The 23,428-nt window shown below is 35.2% G+C and overlaps 3 protein-coding genes across 20 annotated transcripts; all 3 read right to left on the minus strand.

The window, feature by feature from the left end:
* Positions 1–757: 757 nt before the first annotated feature.
* LOC127903924 (pentatricopeptide repeat-containing protein At4g01570-like) lies at positions 758–16,369 on the minus strand. Of its 6 annotated transcripts, XM_052450745.1 has the most exons (4): positions 13,387–16,369; positions 13,171–13,290; positions 12,984–13,089; positions 758–1,069 (listed from the first exon to the last, which is right to left on the minus strand). In XM_052450745.1, the coding sequence occupies exon 1, from the start codon at positions 16,193–16,195 to the stop codon at positions 13,733–13,735; it is 2,463 nt and encodes an 820-aa protein (XP_052306705.1). In that variant the 5' UTR covers positions 16,196–16,369; the 3' UTR covers positions 758–1,069; positions 12,984–13,089; positions 13,171–13,290; positions 13,387–13,732. The 6 variants fall into 6 exon arrangements, with proteins under 6 accessions (XP_052306705.1, XP_052306703.1, XP_052306706.1 ...); XM_052450743.1 differs by having other exon boundaries at positions 12,984–13,290; XM_052450744.1 differs by lacking the exon at positions 758–1,069 and adding an exon at positions 11,868–12,405 and having other exon boundaries at positions 12,984–13,290.
* On the minus strand, positions 2,106–5,356 carry LOC18096410 (pentatricopeptide repeat-containing protein At4g01570). Its single transcript, XM_052450747.1, has 2 exons — positions 2,338–5,356; positions 2,106–2,241 (listed from the first exon to the last, which is right to left on the minus strand). The coding sequence occupies exon 1, from the start codon at positions 5,137–5,139 to the stop codon at positions 2,677–2,679; it is 2,463 nt and encodes an 820-aa protein (XP_052306707.1). The 5' UTR covers positions 5,140–5,356; the 3' UTR covers positions 2,106–2,241; positions 2,338–2,676.
* On the minus strand, positions 6,641–22,381 carry LOC7487758 (probable inactive purple acid phosphatase 29). 13 transcript variants are annotated; one of them, XR_008058594.1, is made up of 6 exons: positions 22,154–22,381; positions 10,242–10,308; positions 9,577–9,971; positions 8,929–9,379; positions 8,035–8,217; positions 6,641–6,908 (listed from the first exon to the last, which is right to left on the minus strand). XR_008058594.1 is itself a non-coding variant. In XM_052450748.1 (5 exons), the coding sequence occupies exons 1-5, from the start codon at positions 22,379–22,381 to the stop codon at positions 6,871–6,873; spliced, it is 1,236 nt and encodes a 411-aa protein (XP_052306708.1). In that variant the 3' UTR covers positions 6,641–6,870. The 13 variants fall into 13 exon arrangements, 6 of the variants coding, with proteins under 6 accessions (XP_052306708.1, XP_024450232.1, XP_052306710.1 ...); XR_008058597.1 differs by lacking the exon at positions 10,242–10,308 and adding an exon at positions 21,568–21,893 and having other exon boundaries at positions 9,577–9,719; positions 22,087–22,234; XR_008058593.1 differs by lacking the exons at positions 8,929–9,379; positions 9,577–9,971; positions 10,242–10,308 and adding exons at positions 20,777–21,227; positions 21,425–21,819 and having other exon boundaries at positions 22,087–22,381.
* Positions 22,382–23,428: the final 1,047 nt, after the last annotated feature.

Consider the following 23,428-nt stretch of genomic DNA (forward strand, 5'->3'; position numbering starts at 1 on the left):
TATATGTATGCATAAAAAAAATGTGAGGCTATATATTTATAAATTAGTTTTTTATTTTTATTTTTAGGGTTTATTAAAAATATAAAAAAAGTTGGATTTCAATCGAGTTATGTTGGGTCACTAGGATTTTGAGTTAATCCGGTGGGTCGTCCATATAATTCATGTGAATGTAAGCTATATATAGTTATCTCACATCAAAAAATTAAGAACCAATCTAGTGCATGTATGCTATAAAAAAATATGAGGCTATGTATTTATAAATTAGTTTTTTATTTTTAGGGTTTAATAAAAAAAATATAAAAAAAGTTGGATTTCACTCAAGTTATGTTGGGTCACTAGGGTTTTGAGTTAATTTAGTGGATCGTTCAAGTTTAACCGGGTCAATTACATCATCAAGTTTTTATGATTTGAAACCTAACAAGACTACAGGGATTAACCCAGTTTCATAACTATGCTCCAAAGCACGCCTAAGCATTTTGGTTTTTTCCTTTTCATTTATTCCAGACCTTTATGTTTTTGTGGTGAGAACTATAAAAGCATGCCTATCAGTCTTAACCTTCGCAACTTAGGAAATGCAAGATGCACTTTGCACTTTTAAGAAATACTGTTAGCCTGTGATTAGGCCATCTTGTGCCGCAGATAGTCAGTCATGTTTCCCAATAGCCACACAACATCCCAAAGGTTGATATTGCCACAGTACCAATGCTTTCATGGTGCGAGCAGTCTTCACATCCACTTCTGAAAGGATGGATAAGCAAAGTATATTTCATAGTCACCTCTAATAAATCATCATCAATAATTTACCAGCAAGTTTTCCATGCCTCCCAAAGGACATTGTCGATTATAGTAACACCCCACTTGCAAGAAGATTATCCTAACTTTATTACAAACTATCAGAAGCTTGAGGAAACAATTTGAAAAAAAAAAAGTTAAATGAGTAAAACAGATCTTGGGTGTACAACAATCTGTTGTCACCATCACATCGGTCTTATCAATTGTGATTTGAGGGGGCAATTCAAAAAACTCCCAATTCTTTCACTCTCCAGGATAAACAATAGCAAACTCATATCTACCAAAGGAAGCATGCAAAAATGTCAGTTCTTGATACCATGTTATGGCCTTTCCTTCCATGTGAAAACTGGCTATAAACAGCCTGTGTTGAGCTGGAGTGCTGTGAAAGTTAAAGAATTGATTGGCCTTGTATACCCAACCAATAGAGTCATCTCCATTAAACCGGGGGAACTCTAACCGGATTGACTTGAGCTGAACCTGTTGAATTCCTTCCTGTGATACTATTTCATGTCTTGAATTTCCAGTAAGTGCCCCGGTGGGGGAATTAGGAGGGGAGCCCATGGGCCTTAGTCATCTGATCCATCCTGGTAGACATATTTCTCAACTGCTGCACTATGTCTTCCAATATTTGCTGCTGATTCTGCTGGTTTTGTTGTTGTAACTCCTGTTGTTGTTTCATCCCTGACATAGTTTCTATCAGCTGCGAAACTCTTGTTCCTTCCGCCATCCAAGAATCGTGGCTCTGATACCACTTGTAATGGTCTTGGTAATTTCAATGGAAAAAATACTGGAATTCTTATTATAGCTTTTCTTTAACCTGAGCTTACAAGTAAGTGGGGAAAATTGAAATAACAAAATTGAAGATAAATATCTTAAAGAAACTGAATAGAAAGAACAATGCCAAATTGATAAACCTTAATCTAGATTTCTGGGCAGCTTCGAGGTAGCCCGGGCCTCCTGGGTGAATGAGATTTGCTTCAAAGCAATTTCCTGCCTATCTGCTGCCCCTCCCTCTCCCTTTTATTGTAACTCTCGGTTAATTGAGAATTAAGGATAATAGATAGGATTGACAGCTTTTTTATTTGTCAGTGTTGTATTTGGACTCTTTTTTCTTCTCCCAAACTGTGCCGTATTTGGACTCCTTTTCTTCTCCCAAACGGTGCCGTCTGCCTTTGAACTTACTCCCTTGCCAGCTGTCAGCCGCACGAGCTTCTTCATCTCAGCCCTCTACGTAAGTGCTTCCTGTCCAATCTTGACCCTACACGTGCTCACTTTATTTCTTTGCTGCAGGTAAGTCTTCTCCCACACGCCTCCTTCATTTCTTCTCCTGACCTCAACTTGATCTTGCTCCTTTAGGCGCTGCCGGACTGTTACAGTAGTTGTCTGGTATTGGCTCTTCTAGTTTTATTGCTACTTGGATCTTGCTACCGTGCATGGTGGGCAGTCTCTCTGGAAGTTGGCACAAAATAAGAGATTAAGTCACTAAAGTAACCGAGAAACAAGAGGCAATGAAAACCCATGACCCAACTAAACATTTTTAAGTACCTCTGTCTCTTCAGCATTGTAGAGCGACTTGTTCGGTGCATTACATGCTTAACTGGAAGATTTGTCAGTGCGATTTTCGTTGTACAGATGGCTATTACTTCCAATCTGGCGTTCCAGTCTGTTCCATTCTGCATTCTGCTGGTCAATAACAGCAACAGAGTGGCGAGACATTGACTTGAACAACTAGTTTATGGCTCTAGATGGAGCCTGATTCAACCCAGGTATGGCACAAATGCTCGCTTCAAGATTATCTGGAAGGGGTTCTTGAGAGAATTATTCACTTGCCAGCACAACTAATTCTTGTGATCCTTGAACAATTCTCGTGAGGAAAAATTTGTTTCAAGGAGAATCATCTTTTTGGCGCATAATTGATGCCTTTTGGTACCTTATTTTTTCAATCTCTTTTGCTAGAAAGTCCAAAGTCGTGTCTGTGACATGGTTTGGCAAGCAGCCTGCGTCCAACATCATTTTTAAGAATTTATATGCGTCTTTCAACCGACCTGTCTTGCTATGAACTTCAATCATAATATTATAAGTGACCACATCAGGATTTAATCCACTAGTCTTCATCTGTTCGAAAAGATTGTTAGCTTCATCAATCCTACCAGCCTTTCCCAGTGCATCAATCAGGGTGTTATACATAACAATGTCAAGGTAACCACCTTGCTTCATTAGCTTATCTAGAACGGAGCTGGCTAGATCTGCTCTCCCCATTTTCCCCAACCCTTGAATCACCAAATTGTATGTTGCGATGTCTGGTGGGCAAACCTTTTCACCCATTTCATTAAAAACATCCCATGCCCTATTGAAATAACCCTTCTTCACAAAAGAACTCATGATAGAATTGTAAGTGTAACTCACAGGGTCCACGCCCATATCAGTGAATATCTCAAACAACTTGCAGGCTAAGCTCAGCTTTCCCTTGGCCAAAAATATAGACAAGAACGTATTCACCATATCAATATCAAAAGAGCCTGCCCCTTTAGCTTGAACTCTCTGGCCCCTAGCCAGCGAAAATAGCTGAGAAGAAAGGTCAGTGGATTTCGCTTGATTGGCCAAATGATCCATGTATGGAGATGATGACCACTGATCAGTGTCAGCAGACGAACTCTTCTCATCCTCAGTCGCACCATCATCTGACCTTGACTTAGGGGAACTTATTGAACTCATAATTTCCTGGAGGCCACCAGTAGATGGAAACATGGGAGTATGATCCTCTCTACTTCTTGGTGGATTTTTCAATGAAGCCTCCATATCTGCCCTCCATTTGAGAACATTTGGTAATAGATTAACATCCCTTATGTGCTTCATCAACCTCTCTGTGCAATCCCACCTACCTTGTTTATGAAATGCAATCAAGAGCGATGTTATAGTGATTAGGTCAACAACAAAGCCTCTTTCCTCCATTTCTTCCACCAAGTGCAGTGCGTCCTCAAGATGACCTTTCCTACAAAGTAGCAACACAACAATGCTGTAGGTAACAGCATCCACAAATTGACCCTTCTTCTTCAAACCACAAAATAAATTGTAACCAGCTTCAGCCCTGCCATTCTTGCACAACCCATCAATCAGAATATTGTACGTCCAACATGAGGCCCTTACTCCATCCTGAACCATCTTCTCGAACAACTGGCATGCTTCCATAACTTTCCTTGCCTTGAACATCCCATCTAAAAGAGAATTGTACACTACGGTATCTGGAAGGAACCCATTGTACTGCATTTCACTAAAAATCTTTGTTGCATCTTCCATTTGATAAGATTTACAGCACCCTTGTATAAGTATTCGATAAGTAAAGGCATCGGGCTCATGACCAGACACCTTTAATTCCTCATACACAATCACTGCGTCCTTCACCTTCCCAGCCAAGCATAGAACATGAATCAGGCTATTATAGGTGCACAAATCAGGATCCAATGACCCAGAAGCCAAACTCTTTTCCTTCATCTCTTTAAAAAGCCTCAAAGAAGTAGTCAGATCACCCCAACAACCAAATGCATGAATGCAGATGTTATAACCCCATGTATTCAACTCGAACCCCCTTTCCCCCCTCAATTTAGCAAAAACAGTTTTGAATTCTACTTTCATTTCTCCATTTCGAAGCGCAACCAACAAAGCGTTGCATGCAACGGAGCCCGGAAGTGAAACACCAACAGCAGTCTCTTCATTACCATCAGAAGCTTCTAGAAGCTTAAACATTATAGACAATGCTAAACCCACCTGGTTTTTCTTAGCAAGTGCAACGATAATAGAATCATACATATGGGGGTTCGGGTTAGATCCTAATTCCTCCATGTGATCAAGAATGTCAAGTGCAGAGTCAAACTTCCCAGATCGAATAAATGCATCAAGCAACAACTTAAAAGTCTCAGACCCAACAACAACACCATCATTCTTCATTGAATTCAGCAAATCAGGAACTTCTTCAAGGTATCCAGAACGGCACAAAGTGGAAAACATTTGAGAGTATGTGCTCACCGAGTGTTTGTAAATATGCCGGACAGAACACCATTTGAAAAATTCCATTTTCTTAGAGCTGTCAAGAGAGTTCCTCCGTAGGATTTGGAGAACCAGAGATTCTGATAGAGGAATTGAATCTGGGTCCAGACTACGAGTGCCGGACTCGGAGAGGGTCTTGGTTAGATAAGCCACCAGGAGTATGTTTCCCATTTGGTACGATGACGATGAAGATGTTGATAGAGGGGTTCTTGCGTGGTGTAATGTGTTTGGTTTCGGGGTTTCCTTTGGGAATCCAAAACATGAATGTCTTAGTTGTCTGGTTGTTGTTCTGCATCTTGACATTGCTGCCACCTGATTCTTGTTTGAAAGGATTAAAAGGCTGTGAAGTTGAATTGATTTCTAAGTAATAAGTTTTATTTGATTTCATTTCATTAAAGAATTCTAATGTTTGGAATGAAATCTTCAGTGATAGAACTGAACTAGCCTCGGTGCCTGGTTTTACCGCGAGGCTGTATTATTTAAAAACAAAAAAAATATTCAGGCATTTAAATGGGATAAAATAATGATATAAAAAATTAGTTACGATAAGATTGTAACAAGGCTGATTAAAAGCTAAATTAACAAAAGATATTTTTGTTAAACACGCTGTACAAATTATATAATTGAAATAACTTAATAAAAATAAAAAGAATTATAATTTTTTTAAAAAATTATGTTAATTTTTTTAAAAAATTATGTTAATTTTTTAAATATATCAATCAATTCATTAGAGATGTCGCACTCAATCTAAAAAATTCATAAAATTTAATTTTTAATAAATTAAATATAAATTAATAAGATAAACTATACACAAAATTTTAAAAAAATAACAATATAAAAAATAATCTTCAAAATCATTATTATTATTATTATTATTAATAAATAATATAATAATTATTATTATTATTATCGTTGTTAATAGCAACAGTCGTATTAATATTATTACTATTTTTATTATTATTTTTATTATTATTCTCCTTCCTATTATTATTACTATTAATAATGAATGTTCATGTTGTATTTATAATAAATTTGTATCAGGTTACACTTACAGTCCCTGGCCTGTACGAACTTTGAAATCCCCGCCCTATTTTCGACTTCACCCCTTGCGCCATTATTCATGTGAAAACATGAGCTTCATGGCCTGTGGATAACACTGCGCTTTCCCAAGATTTCAGGAAGTCTTTTGATCATCCCAGCACAGTTCCTTGTATCATTTTCTTTGTAGAATCAAGAGATTATCGAGCTTCACCCTTATATGATACAGTTGCAGGTTTGACTAAGGTGGCTTCTCAACCGAAGGCATTAGTCCTTTTACACCTTCTCCGCAACAATTTTCACAGAATTCACAATATTTTCTGCAGCATTTTTAATACATTCTATATGATTTATGACTGAATATCAATAAAAAGGACTGAATGTTGGACATCTAGTTGAATGAAACATACTGTGGTTCAACCAGATGTTTGAGTAGGATAACATTTGACAGAGTTTCGGTCATCCCCACTGCAATTCCTTCAATGTCGTTTTCAATCCATCGATGGAGGAAAAATTCAACAGTAGTTAAGAGATTATTCAAAAGGTCAATGACTTCGATTCCCAGATTCAGCAAGCATACATAATTTTGTTTTTGAAGATCAAATATAAGACGCGACATTTCTTGGTGTTGGATCTATCTTTTTCTTGCAAATGTAATCGCTCATTATAAGATACACTCTAGTCACCATTAATATATATATTTTTTATATCATTGAATTCATCATTCATCTTGTATACAAATATTATTGTAATTAGAGATTCAATGTGCCTTCAAAGTCCCTTTTTTTATTGTAATTTATGCCAACTCATTTAATAAATTTTTTTTGAAATGTTGTGTTTTACATTAGCAACAACTTTAAATTTCGTGTTTTATAGATACATTACCAAATTATACTATTTCGAGGACACGTGTATCAAAATCGATGAATAAGGTCACAAATATGTGAAACATTTCCGCTTCTTACTTCCTCGGTGTCAAGCCATCTCATGTGCTCGCTACTCAGGGCTGCCAACCTGTTTCTTTCTACGGACTCCTGTTCAAAGGAAATGAAAAGGAGTAAACAAACAAGGGATGGCATGAAACAGAAAACAGGAATGCATCGCCTCCTGACCAACAAAACATTTGCGAATTAATTCCAATGTGTCTTTTTAATTCTTATAGGTGCAAGAATAAGTATTAATGATATGGTTATCCTATCAAGTATCTAGAATTATCCATAGACTAGTATAAATGTAAGTGTTGAGAATATTGTAATCCACGTCCATAAAGACTTATTCTCATTTAAGAGTAATATAATAGAATCTATGGAGCCCAACGAGAGAATTAGAACTTTGCATCAAAAGAAACACAGAAGAGGCCAAGAAAGGCTAGGTGAAGGTTGACAGGTTCTTATATAAGAGATGAGGTGGTACAAGAGAGATCCCATATGAAGAAAAGAAGAGAGAGCTCTAGCTTAAAGAGACGGAAAATGGACAAGGAGCCATGATAGAAGGCAGCAATCTGATGAAGAGATGGCCAAATACAAAGGTCACTTGAAAAACCAAATCTTGAAAGAGAGATGTTTGACTAATGAAATGTGGCAATAATGACAAGAGGAGAAAAATGACTAAGAGTAGCCATGTTAAGACCAATACAATTGCTAAAGCAAAGAGATTGAAGAGATGCTCAAGATGAAGATGTAAGAAAAAGGAAATTATGGCAGCAAAGTAGTCTTCTAACCAACTATAATGAGACAGTAGCTACAACAAGGCAATGATTGTGTGCCAAGGGAAATGGTAACAAGAATAAGAAAGTTTGCATGCATCGGCAACACATTTTTTAATTTCAAGGATTGTGAGATTTTTAAAATTAAGGGGGTGTTGGAATTAATTTTGAAGTCTACATCAAGTGTCCTTTTACTTCTTCAACGAGCATATATAAGTACTAATGATATTGTTATCCTATTAAGTATCTAGAATTATCCACACACTAGTATAAATATATGTGTTGAGTGTATTGTAATACAAGTCCAAGTCCATAGGGACTTCCTCTCATTTGAGAGTAATATAATATAAGTTAGAGTTCCCTTCCTACCTTCTCTCCTAATTTTCTCTAACAACAGTTACTGACATCAGAGAAACACATGGCAAGAGATGTAAAGAGGAGAATATGTGCCTCACTTTGGTATGAAATGAGATAGAGCAGGGGAAACCGTGTTCCTGGGATATATCTTTTCATAATCAAGTGAACGGGGCAGAGAGAAAATCAAGCATGATTTTTGGCGGCATAAAGCAAAAGTGAACAACCTAGCACTGCACGCATTTCCAATGTCTTATGTACTTTGTTGCTTAAATACGAAACATCTGTAACAAAAGAATGGCAACAAAAATAATTTGGTCTTGACTCATAGTATTAGTAGACAATGGTTCTGACAATTGAATATGTCATTCTATCCGATAGGTACATTTTCTCTATCATATTTCTATGAAGAATCATCAGGATTTTAAGCTTCTTATTAACAGGAAATGGATTGGGTAATGTGCACAAGTAATATCAGCCTAAACTTTTAATGAGCTTCGTGCATCCATTCATATGCTAAATTTTCTATATTTATGGTTTGTAGATTATGGTCCTTGATATTTAACTACACAGCCTTTCATATGCTAAATTGTCTAAAGTCATGGGCAAGAAGATCATGGCAGTGACAATTAACTACACAATGCCATACAGTAATTCAAGGATGAGAAATATGAAACTTAATATCAATTGGAAATGGCAAGTGAACAAAGAACATTTTGATAAAAAGATGAACACAAATTAGTATCAGCCAGCAGTACAGGTCATTGATCTTAAGTAATTTAATTGGTTTCAATTCTTTGCCAGAACACATGCAAGAAAGCAAAAGGCACCAATATGCCAACATACAAAGAAGAAAGCTTCAATTTTGCAGGTCCTACTAGTTCTTGGTGACATGCTCTGCATGGATGTCCTTAAGAGATACTATCCATTGTATGCCTAGTAAAGTTTAAAACATGTACAGATGACTAATTAAGGGTTGTTCAGCAAGCACTTACCTGCATGGCTCTTGCTCCAAAGGACCTGACCATCTACAGTGGTAAGGTGTTCATCATCAAGGCGCTTCCATGTTTTGATAGACTTGACAGCTCCCCAACCTCCTTGCTCTGTCTTTTCCAAAGATGCCAGCACCACCCTCGCTCTCCTTGACCACCCTGCCTTCCCATAGGCATGGTATCCAAAACCCCCAGCATAACAAAGTTGTATACCAGTAAGCTCACCACAGAAGTCATTGAGATGATCATGTCCGGTGAAAACACCTTTCACATCCCCAGCTTCTACCATGGTTGTGAAGAAGCCCGAGTTCACAGAAGCAGAGCTAATGCCTTCTTGTCTCACTCCTGTGAAGTTTGATGAATCAAAACTTGCAAATTCAGGCAATGGGATGTGAAAGTACACCAGCCCAGGTGCAGGTCCTTTCTGAGCCTCTGGCTGTCTCATGTATGCTCTCTGAATGGAAAGGGAAAAATGGGAATTCAACAGCTAATAATTAAGCTAATGCACCTTTTAGAAGTTAAGACTATGCATAATGTAGATTCTACTTGTGTGTAGACAAACTAGTGATTCTTTTTACTGATAAATGATGGAAGTAAATCATACAGTGACCTACAAATTACTTCAACCGTATAAAAGAGTGGTGTTATTACCCGAAGCTTCGCAGAGGTGCGTTGGAACCAAAGCTGCTGCGAGGGTTTAATCCAACCATAGCCAGGGATTGCCGGGACTGTGGAGTAGTCTCCGCTATCAAGGAAATAAAGATTAAGAGCTGATTTATTTTCAAATCGTGAACCTTTAACCCCGCCAATCTCCAGGTTATAGTTCCCAAAACCATCAATGATGTGTACCTCCGCAGGATTGACTTGAGAGAGAGTATTCTTAAGGCCAACAATATGTTTCATTACCCCTTCCCTTGACAAAGTGGATTCTTGGTCATGGTTCCCCAAAATAGCAGCCCACGGGATGTTTGATGCAATTGCAGGCTGAAATGCAGCACTCAGTGATTTTGCAGCATCCGTGGCATCAAAGCCAAAGATGTTATCCCCTATTTCCCAAAGTAACAATAATACTTCCATTAGCTCAGATTGTGAAAGGAGCATACTTGTTAGAGCTTACCCACTACATGCCATATATACTGTTACCAAATTAGGAAACATGCTTCGGTAAACAAATTAACAACTGGGTTTTGTTGTTTATATCCAAATTTCAGAATAACAATCATGTATAGACCAAAAAAAAAAAAAAAAAAAAATCAGAACCAAGAACATAACTAGGAATTAGAAAAGGAAAGGGTAAATAAGAGTATAACGGGTACCAGTGAAAACAATAAAATCGGGCTTCTCAGCTTGAATCATGCGCTCAACAAAGGCAGTGGTGTTGAGGTCAGAGCAAGTAGGCATCTGATTTGGGAACACATCGAGGCAAGACGTGGTCTTGCCATCCGCAAAGTGCATATCTGCCACTTGCAGTATCTTGAACTCTCCATTTTTTCTAAATCGCAGCTCTTTTTTCACACCCAACACAGATTTTGGAACGAAGAAGCATAGAGAAAAAACCACAACCCCCAAAAAGTGGGAGGGTGAAATTCTTGGTGTGTTCTTCTTCGCCATCGTTGTTACCTACTTAAAATCAGCAAACCCGATGCCTTCAGCATTGTCTTACAGCTAGATATAGGGAGAGTGAGTCTAGTCCTAGTTTGGCATGTAGCCTAGAGCTAAAGTGTGCAAGTCAAAATCACATTCAAGACAAAGAAAGCTTCACATACTGATCATCTTCTTAATAAAATCAGATTAAATATTTAATAGTGCCCAAAAGGATATTCCTTTCCTTGTTGCGTAGTCATTGAAGGGTGTCTTTTTTTTTCTATAAAAATATTTGTGTTAGAATCAAACAGGATTTTTGGGCAACGCGAGGTGGAGGACAGGGACTGTTTTATGTTCTAGCTCTTTTACTCAAATATTATTTTATTTAGATCTTAATTTTGTGAACTCTACGATCAACTCAAAAAAAGTATTTGATTGAAACATTAAAAACATGATGAATAAAAAAAAATTCATGTATTTTATTAAAATAAAATAAAAAGTAGAGTATAAGTAGTGATTTAGAGCTTCTTTTTTTTTTGTATTTCAAAAGTAATTTAAAAAAAATTTAAAACATTAATATTTTTTTAATTTTAAATTAATTTTTTTGAAGTTTAGATCATTTTGATATTATTATATTAAAAATAAAATTTTTAAAGTTTTTTTAATATATTTTTAAATAAAAAATATTTTTTAAAAACAAAAATTACTATATCCTTTAAAGTTAAATGATGTGTTATCAAATAATATAAAAATTAATGAAAGATAGGCTGAACTTATTTGGAAATTTTGAAAAAATCGATGTATTTAAATAAAAAAATATTAAATTTCATATACTAGATTAAAAATAAGAGGAAAAGATAATGTACTAATATTGTAATTAGTTCTTTATTTATTTATGACAAATTGATCTTTTTATGTTTGTCTACAGCAATGTGATGTTTTTTTTTAACTTTAAATGAATGTTTAGAAATTCTGTAATTTTTATTTTTGGATTTCACTTGAAAATTATTAAATTAATAATTTTAATATGTTAATATTAAAAATAAAAAAAATATTATTTTAATATATTTTTAAATAAAAAATATTTTTTAAAAATAATTTAAACTACAATATAAAATACATGTTAAATCCTCTTTAAAAACAGTAAATTGCTTCAATATCTAATAATTTTTTTAAATATTAGTTTCAACGAGAAAAATATCATTTTTTTAAAATTTAAATTTTATTTAAAATTAATTTTTATATTATTTTAATGTACTAATATAAGAATAAATTTTAAAAAATAAAAATAAAATTATTTTAATATATTTATAAATAAAAACACAATCACCGAAACATTCCAAAACAGGATAATAGTTGTCGTCGCCGAAACGGATCTTGACACGTGATTTGGTTGCACATGTAACGAGGCTCATGGACCAAACACAAAAATAATATTAACTGGCAAAGTCCAAAAGGAAGAAAAACATCAAGCTATCATTATTAACACAGCCATTATTGATACAACAGCTTTGATGTGGAGATTGAAAATAAAAAAGCCGCTGCGTTGACAATGTCACAGGACCTTGAACCCCCTGGCTTCTTTTGCTTTTTCATTCTGAGATATTCACGGACCTGTAATTAGATCCAAGTTGTTCTCTAACTGGGTCCAACGCAGGCCGTCTACCCACAACCACCGTGAAGGAGCAGGCTACTTTCGGCCGGATAAGCCTCAAAATACAAGGCCATCTACATTAACAACACTACCGAGCTGCTAGCATTGGCGAGCCTTCAACTCACACGACCAGCCCTCCATGTTCCGAAAGAGTTGAGGGACTCGGATGCTTTACTGAGATGGCAACTGATAGACAGAACTGACAGGGAAAGAGCAAGAGACCACGATTTATTTGATGTCTTCTGCACGGGGAATTCAATAAGATTTCCATATCTAGTATGTCGAAATGACATCCGTTTCAACTTTCTAGCTTGCTTTTTAAGTTGATCGAGCAAACACGATATGTTTCTAAACAAATAGGTTTTCTCGGATTTGAAAATTCAGTATTGTCTGATTCACTTGCATTCATTTCAGGTGATAACCAATCACAAGGGCATCAATCAGAATATCAAAACTTTATTACAAACTATCAGAAGCTTGAGGAAACAATTTGACAAAAAAGAGTTAAATGAGTAAAACAGATCTTGGGTGTACAACAATCTGTTGTTACCATCACATCGGTCTTATCAATTGTGATTTGAGGGGGCAATTCAAAAAACTCCCAATTCTTTCACTCTCCAGCATAAACAATAGTAAACTCATATCTACCAAATGAAGCATGCAAAAATGTCAGTTCTGTTATTTTGATCCCGAACAAAACGACAATAAGGATCAGCGACAGTTAATTACAGAGAAACATATTGCCTTCTGGTGCACAGGACATTACAGGGATAAATCAAGATCATTACGATCCAATACTGCTCAATGCTTGGTACATTACCTACTGGCTTCACCATTCAGAGTCGGAGATTTAGGATGTATGCTGCCGGTCCATGCTTCATATGCTCTTTCCTGATGATTTTTTCGAGTACGTTATGCAGAGACCACTGAAAGAAGAGTAGAGAGCAATAAGTTCCAGGGATCTCCGATCTATTAAGGCTAACTCAACGGATAATCGCGAGTAGTACTCTTATCTAGTAAATCTCTTGAAGGATTGGTCAATTTTCCATATGTGTAGGTGTCTGGTATTGGCTCTTCTAGTTTTATTGCTACTTGGATCTTGCTACCGTGCATGGTGGGCAGTCTCTCTGGAAGTTGGCACAAAATAAGAGATCAAGTCACTAAAGTAACCGAGAAACGAGAGGCAATGAAAACCCATGACCCAACTAAACATTTTTAAGTACCTCTGTCTCTTCAGCATTGTAGAGCGACTTGTTCGGTGCATTACATGCTTAACTGGAAGATTTGTCAGTGCGATTTTCGTTGTACAGATGGCTATTAATTCCAATCTGGCGTTCCAGTCTGTTCCATTCTGCATTCTGCATTCTGCTGGTCAATAACAGCAACAGAGTGGCGAGACATTGACTTGAACAACTAGTTTATGGCTCTAGATGGAGCCTGATTCAACCCAGGTATGGCACAAATGCTCGCTTCAAGATTATCTGGAAGGGGTTCTTGAGAGAATTATTCACTTGCCAGCACAACTAATTCTTGTGATCCTTGAACAATTCTCGTGAGGAAAAATTTGTTTCAAGGCGAATCATCTTTTTGGCGCATAATTGATGCCTTTTGGTACCTTAGTTTTTCAATCTCTTTTGCTAGAAAGTCCAAAGTCGTGTCTGTGACATGGTTTGGCAAGCAGCCTGCGTCCAACATCATTTTTAAGAATTTATATGCGTCTTTCAACCGACCTGTCTTGCTATGAACTTCAATCATAATATTATAAGTGACCACATCAGGATTTAATCCACTAATCTTCATCTGTTCGAAAAGATTGTTAGCTTCATCAATCCTACCAGCCTTTCCCAGTGCATCAATCAGGGTGTTATACATAACAATGTCAAGGTAACCACCTTGCTTCATTAGCTTATCTAGAACGGAGCTGGCTAGATCTGCTCTCCCCATTTTCCCCAACCCTTGAATCACCAAATTGTATGTTGCGATGTCTGGTGGGCAAACCTTTTCACCCATTTCATTAAAAACATCCCATGCCCTATTGAAATAACCCTTCTTCACAAAAGAACTCATGATAGAATTGTAAGTGTAACTCACAGGGTCCACGCCCATATCAGTGAATATCTCAAACAACTTGCAGGCTAAGCTCAGCTTTCCCTTGGCCAAAAATATAGACAAGAACGTATTCACCATATCAATATCAAAAGAGCCTGCCCCTTTAGCTTGAACTCTCTGGCCCCTAGCCAGCGAAAATAGCTGAGAAGAAAGGTCAGTGGATTTCGCTTGATTGGCCAAATGATCCATGTATGGAGATGATGACCACTGATCAGTGTCAGCAGACGAACTCTTCTCATCCTCAGTCGCACCATCATCTGACCTTGACTTAGGGGAACTTATTGAACTCATAATTTCCTGGAGGCCACCAGTAGATGGAAACATGGGAGTATAATCCTCTCTACTTCTTGGTGGATTTTTCAATGAAGCCTCCATATCTGCCCTCCATTTGAGAACATTTGGTAATAGATTAACATCCCTTATGTGCTTCATCAACCTCTCTGTGCAATCCCACCTACCTTGTTTATGAAATGCAATCAAGAGCGATGTTATAGTGATTAGGTCAACAACAAAGCCTCTTTCCTCCATTTCTTCAACCAAGTGCAGTGCTTCCTCAAGATGACCTTTCCTACAAAGTAGCAACACAACAATGCTGTAGGTAACAGCATCCACAAATTGACCCTTCTTCTTCAAACCACAAAATAAATTGTAACCAGCTTCAGCCCTGCCATTCTTGCACAACCCATCAATCAGAATATTGTACGTCCAACATGAGGCCCTTACTCCATCCTGAACCATCTTCTCGAACAACTGGCATGCTTCCATAACTTTCCTTGCCTTGAACATCCCATCTAAAAGAGAATTGTACACTACGGTATCTGGAAGGAACCCATTGTACTGCATTTCACTAAAAATCTTTGTTGCGTCTTCCATTTGATAAGATTTACAGCACCCTTGTATAAGTATTCGATAAGTAAAGGCATCGGGCTCATGACCAGACACCTTTAATTCCTCATACACAATCACTGCGTCCTTCACCTTCCCAGCCAAGCATAGAACATGAATCAGGCTATTATAGGTGCACAAATCAGGATCCAATGACCCAGAAGCCAAACTCTTTTCCTTCATCTCTTTAAAAAGCCTCAAAGAAGTAGTCAGATCACCCCAACAACCAAATGCATGAATGCAGATGTTATAACCCCATGTATTCAACTCGAACCCCCCTTTTCCCCTCAATTTAGCAAAAACAGTTTTGAATTCTACTTTCATTTCTCCATTTCGAAGCGCAACCAACAAAGCGTTGCATGCTACGGAGCCCGGAAGTGAAACACCAACAGCATTCTCTTCATTACCATCAGAAGCTTCTAGAAGCTTAAACATTATAGACAATGCTAAACCCACCTGGTTTTTCTTAGCAAGTGCAACGATAATAGAATCATACATATGGGGGTTCGGGTTAGATCCTAATTCCTCCATGTGATCAAGAATGTCAAGTGCAGAGTCAAACTTCCCAGATCGAATAAATGCATCAAGCAACAACTTAAAAGTCTCAGACCCAACAACAACACCATCATTCTTCATTGAATTCAGCAAATCAGGAACTTCATCAAGGTACCCAGAACGGCACAAAGTGGAAAACATTTGAGAGTATGTGCTCACCGAGTGTTTGTAAATATGCCGGACAGAACACCATTTGAAAAATTCCATTTTCTTAGAGCTGTCAAGAGAGTTCCTCCGTAGGATTTGGAGAACCAGAGATTCTGAAAGAGGAATTGAATCTGGGTCCAGACTACGAGTGCCGGACTCGGAGAGGGTCTTGGTTAGATAAGCCACCAGGAGTATGTTTCCCATTTGGTACGATGACGATGAAGATGTTGATAGAGGGGTTCTTGCGTGGTGTAATGTGTTTGGTTTCGGGGTTTCCTTTGGGAATCCAAAACATGAATGTCTTAGTTGTCTGGTTGTTGTTCTGCATCTTGACATTGCTGCCACCTGATTCTTGTTTGAAAGGATTAAAAGGCTGTGAAGTTGAACTGATTTCTAAGTAATAAATTTTATTTGATTTCATTTCTCATTAAAGAAGTCTAATGTTTGGAATGAAATCTTCAGTGATAGAACTGAACTAGCCTCGGTGCCTGGTTTTACCGCGAGTCTGTATTATTTAAAAACAAAAAAATATTCAGGCATTTAAATGGGATAAAATAATGATATAAAAAATTAGTTACGATAAGATTGTAACAAGGCTGATTAAAGTTAAGTTAACGAGAGATATTTTGTTAAACACGCTGTACAAATTATATAATTGAAATAGCTTAATAAAAATAAAAAGAATTATAATTTTTTTAAAAAAATATGTTAATTTTTTAAATATATGAGTCAATTCATTAGAGTTGTCACACTCAATCAAAAAAAGTCATAAAATTTAATTTTTAATAAATTAAATATAAAATAATAAAATAAACTATACAGAAAATTTTAAAAAATAGAAATATAAAAAATAATCATCAAAATTATTATTACTATTATTGTTAATAAGTTATATAATTATTATCATCATTATCATCGTTGTTGTTGCTAGCATTATCATTATTAATAATAATAATACCAGTTTTATTGATATCGTTTTTATTTTTATAATAATAATTATTATTATTGTTACTATTATTACTATCACTACTACTATTATTATTATTAATATTTTTATCATCATTATTCTTCTTCTCCTCCCTATTATTATTATGGTTATAATATTAGTAATAATGGTATTAATAATAGTAATAATAATTTTAATATTGATAATAATAATAATGATGATGGTGATTATAATATTAATGATACTAATTCTTTTTTTTAGCCATGATTTCAAATAAAAAATTCTGTGAAAAAAATTAAAATCTGTGAACTCAATTCTTTTAATTAGATTTCTTTCCAACCGTGAAATTCAGGTGAAATTGAAGAATTGAAATCAATTCCGACACAAAACTTGATTTTCCGAACAGCCTAAAAGTTTGTTCATGTTCGCATTCTCAAAAAACATTGCATTATATTATTATTATTATTATTTGATAGAAATGAATGTTCATGTGAAAACATGAACTTAATGCCCGTGGATAGCACTGTATTTTTTCAAGATTTTAGAAAGTTATCTAATAGATAATCTAGTGGTAAGAATTTAAGATAAAAAAATTTATTTTTTTTATTGTTTCAAGTAATTTTAGCATTTGTGGGATTAGTCGAGGTATGTACAAGTTAACCCGGACACCTACGTTAATAATAATAAAAAAAAAATTCAGGAAGTCTTTTGATCATCCCAGCACAGTTCCTTGTATCATTTTATTTGTAGAATCAAGAGATTATCGAGCTTCACCCTTATATGATACAGTTGCAGGTTTGACTAGGTGGCTTCTCAACCGAAGGCTTTAGTCCTTTGACACCTTCTAATTATTCTATGAGATAACATGTCCGCGCGCTGCTGCAGGTTTATAAAATAAATACATTTGATAATATTATAATTATAAATCAGTGCTAAATAAGTAATAGAAATTAAAGGTATGATGGAGCAAATATTTCATAATGAAAAAAAAAGTTGTGTTGGTAATCCAAAACTTAGAGACTGAACAAAATGATTTGTAGTAATTTACAGTGTTTTGTGAGGAAAGATATAGTGCTTTCGCCACATAATTTAGCTTTTCAGTTAATAAAAAGAAAAAAAATTATAAAGCTAAATTCTCTACCAACTTAATATTAAAAAAAAACCAACAAAGATAATTTTGGAAGGAAAAAAACCCATGAGAAAAAACGTTGTAGCAATTGACAATGTTTTGTGAGGAAAACTATAACGTTTTTCTCAATAAAATAAAATAAAAAACCATTTAGAGAAATATTGTAGCAATCCACAGTGTTTTGTGAGAAAAACTACAACGCTTTCCTTATATGATTTAGTTTTATTGTAATTATAATTCTTAACCAACTCAATATTAAAAAAAAATCGACAAAGATAATTTTGGAAAAAATCATTAAAAAATCACACGGAAAAATACTGCAACAATTCACAGTGTTTTAAAGAAAAAAATTATAAAGCTAAATTCTTAATCAGCTCAATATTAAAAAAAATAATTCGACAGAGACAATTTTAGAAAAAAAAACTAAACAAACACCAAAAAAAGAAAAAACAAATCATGTTGGAAATACTGTAGCAATTCACAGTGTTTTGTGATGAAAGCTACAGTGCTTCCCCACATGATTTAGCCTTATTTGTAATAACTTGTAATTGTAATTCACAAACAACTTAATATTAAAAAAATAAAGTTGAAAAGGATAATTTGAAAAAAATTATAAAAAAAACCATGTGGAAAAAAACACTGTAGCAATGAACAATAATTTTCAAAAAAAGTTACAGTATTTTCCTCACATATTGTAACTGTAATTTTTAACCAACTCAATATTAAAAAATAAAATAAAGATAATTTTGGAGGAAAAAAAACCATGCGGAGAAATACTGTAGCAATCAACAATGTTTTTTAAAAAAATACAAAACCAAATTCTCAATCTGCTCAATATTAAAAAAAATCGACAAATATAATTTTAAAAAATAAAGAAATAAAATAGAAAAACTAAGTGGAAAAACATCACAGCAATCCACAGTATTTTAAAGAAAAAAATTACAAAGCAAAAATTTTAACCAGGTCAATATTTAAAAGGTAAAATTAACAAAAATAATTTTGGAAAAAAAACAAAAAAAAAGAAAAGTTAAAAAAAAAAACAAACAAACAGGGAGAAAAATCACTATAGATTATTGTTGTAATCCACGGTGAAATGTGTATGAGAAAATGATTCCTCCACACCCCATTTAGAGTATATTTTAATACGAATATCACTCAAAAGGACTGAATGCTGGACACGACATTTGACCTTCTAATTACTGTGGTTCAACCAGATGTTTGAGTAGGATGACATTTGACAGAGTTTCGGTCATCCCCACTGCAATTCCTTCAATGTCGTTTTCAATCCATCGGTGTAGGAAAAATTCATCAGTAATTAAGACATAATTCAAAAGGTCAATGACTTCGACTCCCAGATTCAGCAAAGCATACATAATTTTGTTTTTAAAGATCAAATATGTAGAAATACCCAATATTTTATTATCAAAATGTAGAAATGTTTTTAGAAGAATTGCAGAACCTTCCTAAAACATGATTATCCATTATTGTCTGTTGTGATTACCTTCACTGTTTACATTTACTTCGAGGACACGTATATCAAAATCGATGAATAAGGTTACAAATATGTGAAACATTTCCGCTTCTTACTTCCTCGGTGTTAAGCCATCTCATGTGCTCGTTACTCAGGGCTGCCAACCTGTTTCTTTCTACGGACTTCTGTTCAAAGGAAATGAAAAGGAGTAAGCAAACAAGGGATGGCATGAAACAGAAAACAGGAATGCATCGCCTCCTGACCAACAAAACATTTGCGAATTCATTCCAATGTGTCTTTTTAATTCTTGTAGGTGCAAGTATAAGTATTAATGATATGGTTATCCTCTCATTGGAGAGTAATATAATATAAGTTAGAGTTCCCTTCCTACCTTCTCTCCTAATTTTCACTAACAACAGTTACTGACATCAGAGAAACACATGGCAAGAGATGTAAAGAGGAGAACATGTGCCTCACTTTGGTATGAAATGAGATAGAGCAGGGGAAACCGTGTTCCTGGGATATATCTTTTCATAATCAAGTGAACGGGGCAGAGAGAAAATCAAGCATGATTTTTTGCAGCATAAAGCAAAAGTGAACAACCTAGCACTGCACGCATTTCCAATGTCTTATGTACTTTGTTGCTTAAATACGAAGCATCTGTAACAAAAGAATGACACCAAAAATAATTTGGTCTTGACTCATAGTGTTAGTAGACAATGGTTCTGACAATTGAACAAGTCATTCTATCCAATAGGTACATTTTCTCTATCATATTTCTATGAAGAATCATCAGGATTTTAAGCTTCTTATTAACAGGAAATGGATTGGGTAATGTGCACAAGTAATAGCAGCCTAAACTTTCAATGAGCTTCGTGCATCCATTCATATGCTAAATTTTCTATATTTATGGGCTGTAGATTATGGTCCTTGATATTTAACTACACAGCCTTTCATATGCTAAATTGTCTAAAGTCATGGCCAAGAAGATCATGGTAGTGACAATTAACTACACCATGCAATACAGTAATTCAAGGACGAGAAAAATGAAACTTAATATCAATTGGAAATGGCAAGTGAACAAAGAACATTTTGATAAAAATATGAGCACAAATTAGTATCAGCCAGCAGTACAGGTCATTGATCTTAAGTAATTTAATTGGTTTCAATTCTTTACCAGAACACATGCAAGAAAGCAAAAGGCACCGATATGCCAACATACAAAGAAGAAAGCTTCAATTTTGCAGGTCCTACTAGTTCTTGGTGACATGCTCTGCATGGATGTCCTTAAGAGATGCTATCCATTGTATGCCTAGTAAAGTTTAAAACATGTACATATGACTCATTAAGGGTTGTTCAGCAAGCACTTACCTGCATGGCTCTTGCTCCAAAGGACCTGACCATCTACAGTGGTAAGGTGTTCATCATCAAGGCGCTTCCATGTTTTGATAGACTTGACAGCTCCCCAACCTCCTTGCTCTGTCTTTTCCAAAGATGCCATCACCACCCTCGCTCTCCTTGACCACCCTGCCTTCCCATAGGCATGGTATCCAAAACCCCCAGCATAACAAAGTTGTATACCAGTAAGCTCACCACAGAAGTCATTGAGATGATCATGTCCAGTGAAAACGCCTTTCACATCCCCAGCTTCTACCATGGTTGTGAAGAAGCCCGAGTTCACAGAAGCAGAGCTAATGCCTTCTTGTCTCACTCCTGTGAAGTTTGATGAATCAAAACTTGCAAATTCAGGCAATGGGATGTGAAAGTACACCAGCCCAGGTGCAGGTCCTCTCTGAGCCTCTGGCTGTCTCATGTATGCTCTCTGAATGGAAAGGGAAAAATGGGAATTCAACAGCTAATAATTAAGCTAATGCACCTTTTAGAAGTTAAGACTATGCATAATGTAGATTCTACTTGTGTGTAGACAAACTAGTGATTCTTTTTACTGATAAATGATGGAAGTAAATCATACAGTGACCTACTAATTACTTCAACCGTATAAAAGAGTGGTGTTATTACCCGAAGCTTCGCAGAGGTGCGTTGGAACCAAAGCTGCTGAGAGGGTTTAATCCAACCATAGCCATGGATTGCCGGAACTGTGGAGTAGTCTCCGCTATCAAGGAAATAAAGATTAAGAGCTGATTTATTTTCAAATCGTGAACCTTTAACCCCGCCAATCTCCAGGTTATAGTTCCCAAAACCATCAATGATGTGTACCTCCGCAGGATTGACTTGAGAGAGAGTATTCTTAAGGCCAACAATATGTTTCATAACCCCTTCCCTTGACAAAGTGGATTGTTGGTCATGATTCCCCAAAATAGCAGCCCACGGGATGTTTGATGCAATTGCAGGCTGAAATGCAGCACTCAGTGATTTTGCAGCATCCGTGGCATGAACGCCAAAAATGTTATCCCCTGTTTCCCAAAGTGCCAATAATACTTCCATTAGCTCAGATTGTGAAAGGAGCATACTTGTTAGAGCTTACCCACTGCATGCCATATATACTGTTACCAAATTAGGAAACATGCTTCGGTAAACAAATTAACAACTGGGTTTTGTTGTTAATATCCAAATTTAAGAATAACAATCATATATAGACCAAAAAGAAAAAAAAAAAACCAGAACCAAGAACATAACTGGGAATTAGAAAAGGAAAGGGTAAATAAGAGTATAGGGGGTACCAGTGAAAACAACAAAATCGGGCTTCTCAGCTTGAATCATGCGCTCAACAAAGGCAGTGGTGTTGAGGTCAGAGCAAGTAGGCATCTGATTTGGGAACACATTAAGGCAAGACGTGGTCTTGCCATCCGCATAGTGCATATCTGCCACTTGCAGTATCTTGAACTCTCCATTTTTTCTAAATCGCAGCTCTTTTTTCACACCCAACACAGATTTTGGAACGAAGAAGCAGAGAGAAAAAACCACAACCCCCAAAAAGTGGGAGGGTGAAACACTTGGTGTGTTCTTCTTCGCCATCGTTGTTATCTACTTAAAATCAGCAAACCCGATGCCTTCAGCATTGTCTCACAGCTAGATATAGGGAGAGGAGTCTAGTCCTAGTTTGGCATGTAGCCTAGAGCTAAAGTGTGCAAGTCAAAGAAAGCATTCGATCATCTTCTTAATAAAATCAGATTAAATATTTAATAGTGCCCAAAAGCATATTAATTTATTAATTTCCCTGGATGGCGTGCGTGGTCATTGAAGGGTGTCTTTTTTTTCAAAAATAAATAAATAAAAAAATTGGGTTGGAATCAAACAGGATTTATGGGCAACGTGAGATGGAGGACGGACTGATTTATGTTCTAGGCTCTTTTACTCAAATAATTTTTTTTTTGGATCTTGATTCTGTGAACTCTACGATTAATTCAAAAAAAATATTTGATTGAAACATGATGAATAAAAAAAAAGTTCATGCATTTATTAATAAAAAATAAAAAATACGATATTAATAGTGATTTAGAGTTTATTTATTTTTGCGTTTCAAAAATATTTTTAAAAAAATCAAAATTTTTATATTTTATTTTTGCTTTAAATTAATTATTTTAGAGTTTAGATCATTTTGATGTTTTAATATCAAAAATAAATTTAAAAAATAAAAAATATTATTTTAATCTATTTTCAAATAAAAAATATTTTAAAAAATAATTACTATAATCTTATTAAATATCCTTTTTAAAAAATTAAATGATGTGTTATTAAATAATAGAAAAATTGATGAAAGATAGGCGGAAACACTTATTTGGAAATTATGAAAAAATCAATGTATTTAAATAAAAAATATTAAATTTCATACACTAATTTAAAGAAACAGAGGAAAAGATAATGAATTAATATTGTAATTAGCCCTTTATTTATTTACGACAACTGATTGGTCTTTTTATGTTCGTACGACAACGTGATGCTCTTTTTTAACTTTAAATCAATGTTTAGAAATTCAGTAATTTTTGTTTTTGGATTTTACTTGAAAATTATTAAATTAATATTTTTTTTATTAGTTTTTGATAATTTTGATATATTAATGTT

This window comes from Populus trichocarpa, chromosome 2, assembly GCF_000002775.5.
Source record: "Populus trichocarpa isolate Nisqually-1 chromosome 2, P.trichocarpa_v4.1, whole genome shotgun sequence".
Classification (NCBI taxonomy): Eukaryota; Viridiplantae; Streptophyta; class Magnoliopsida; order Malpighiales; family Salicaceae; genus Populus; species Populus trichocarpa.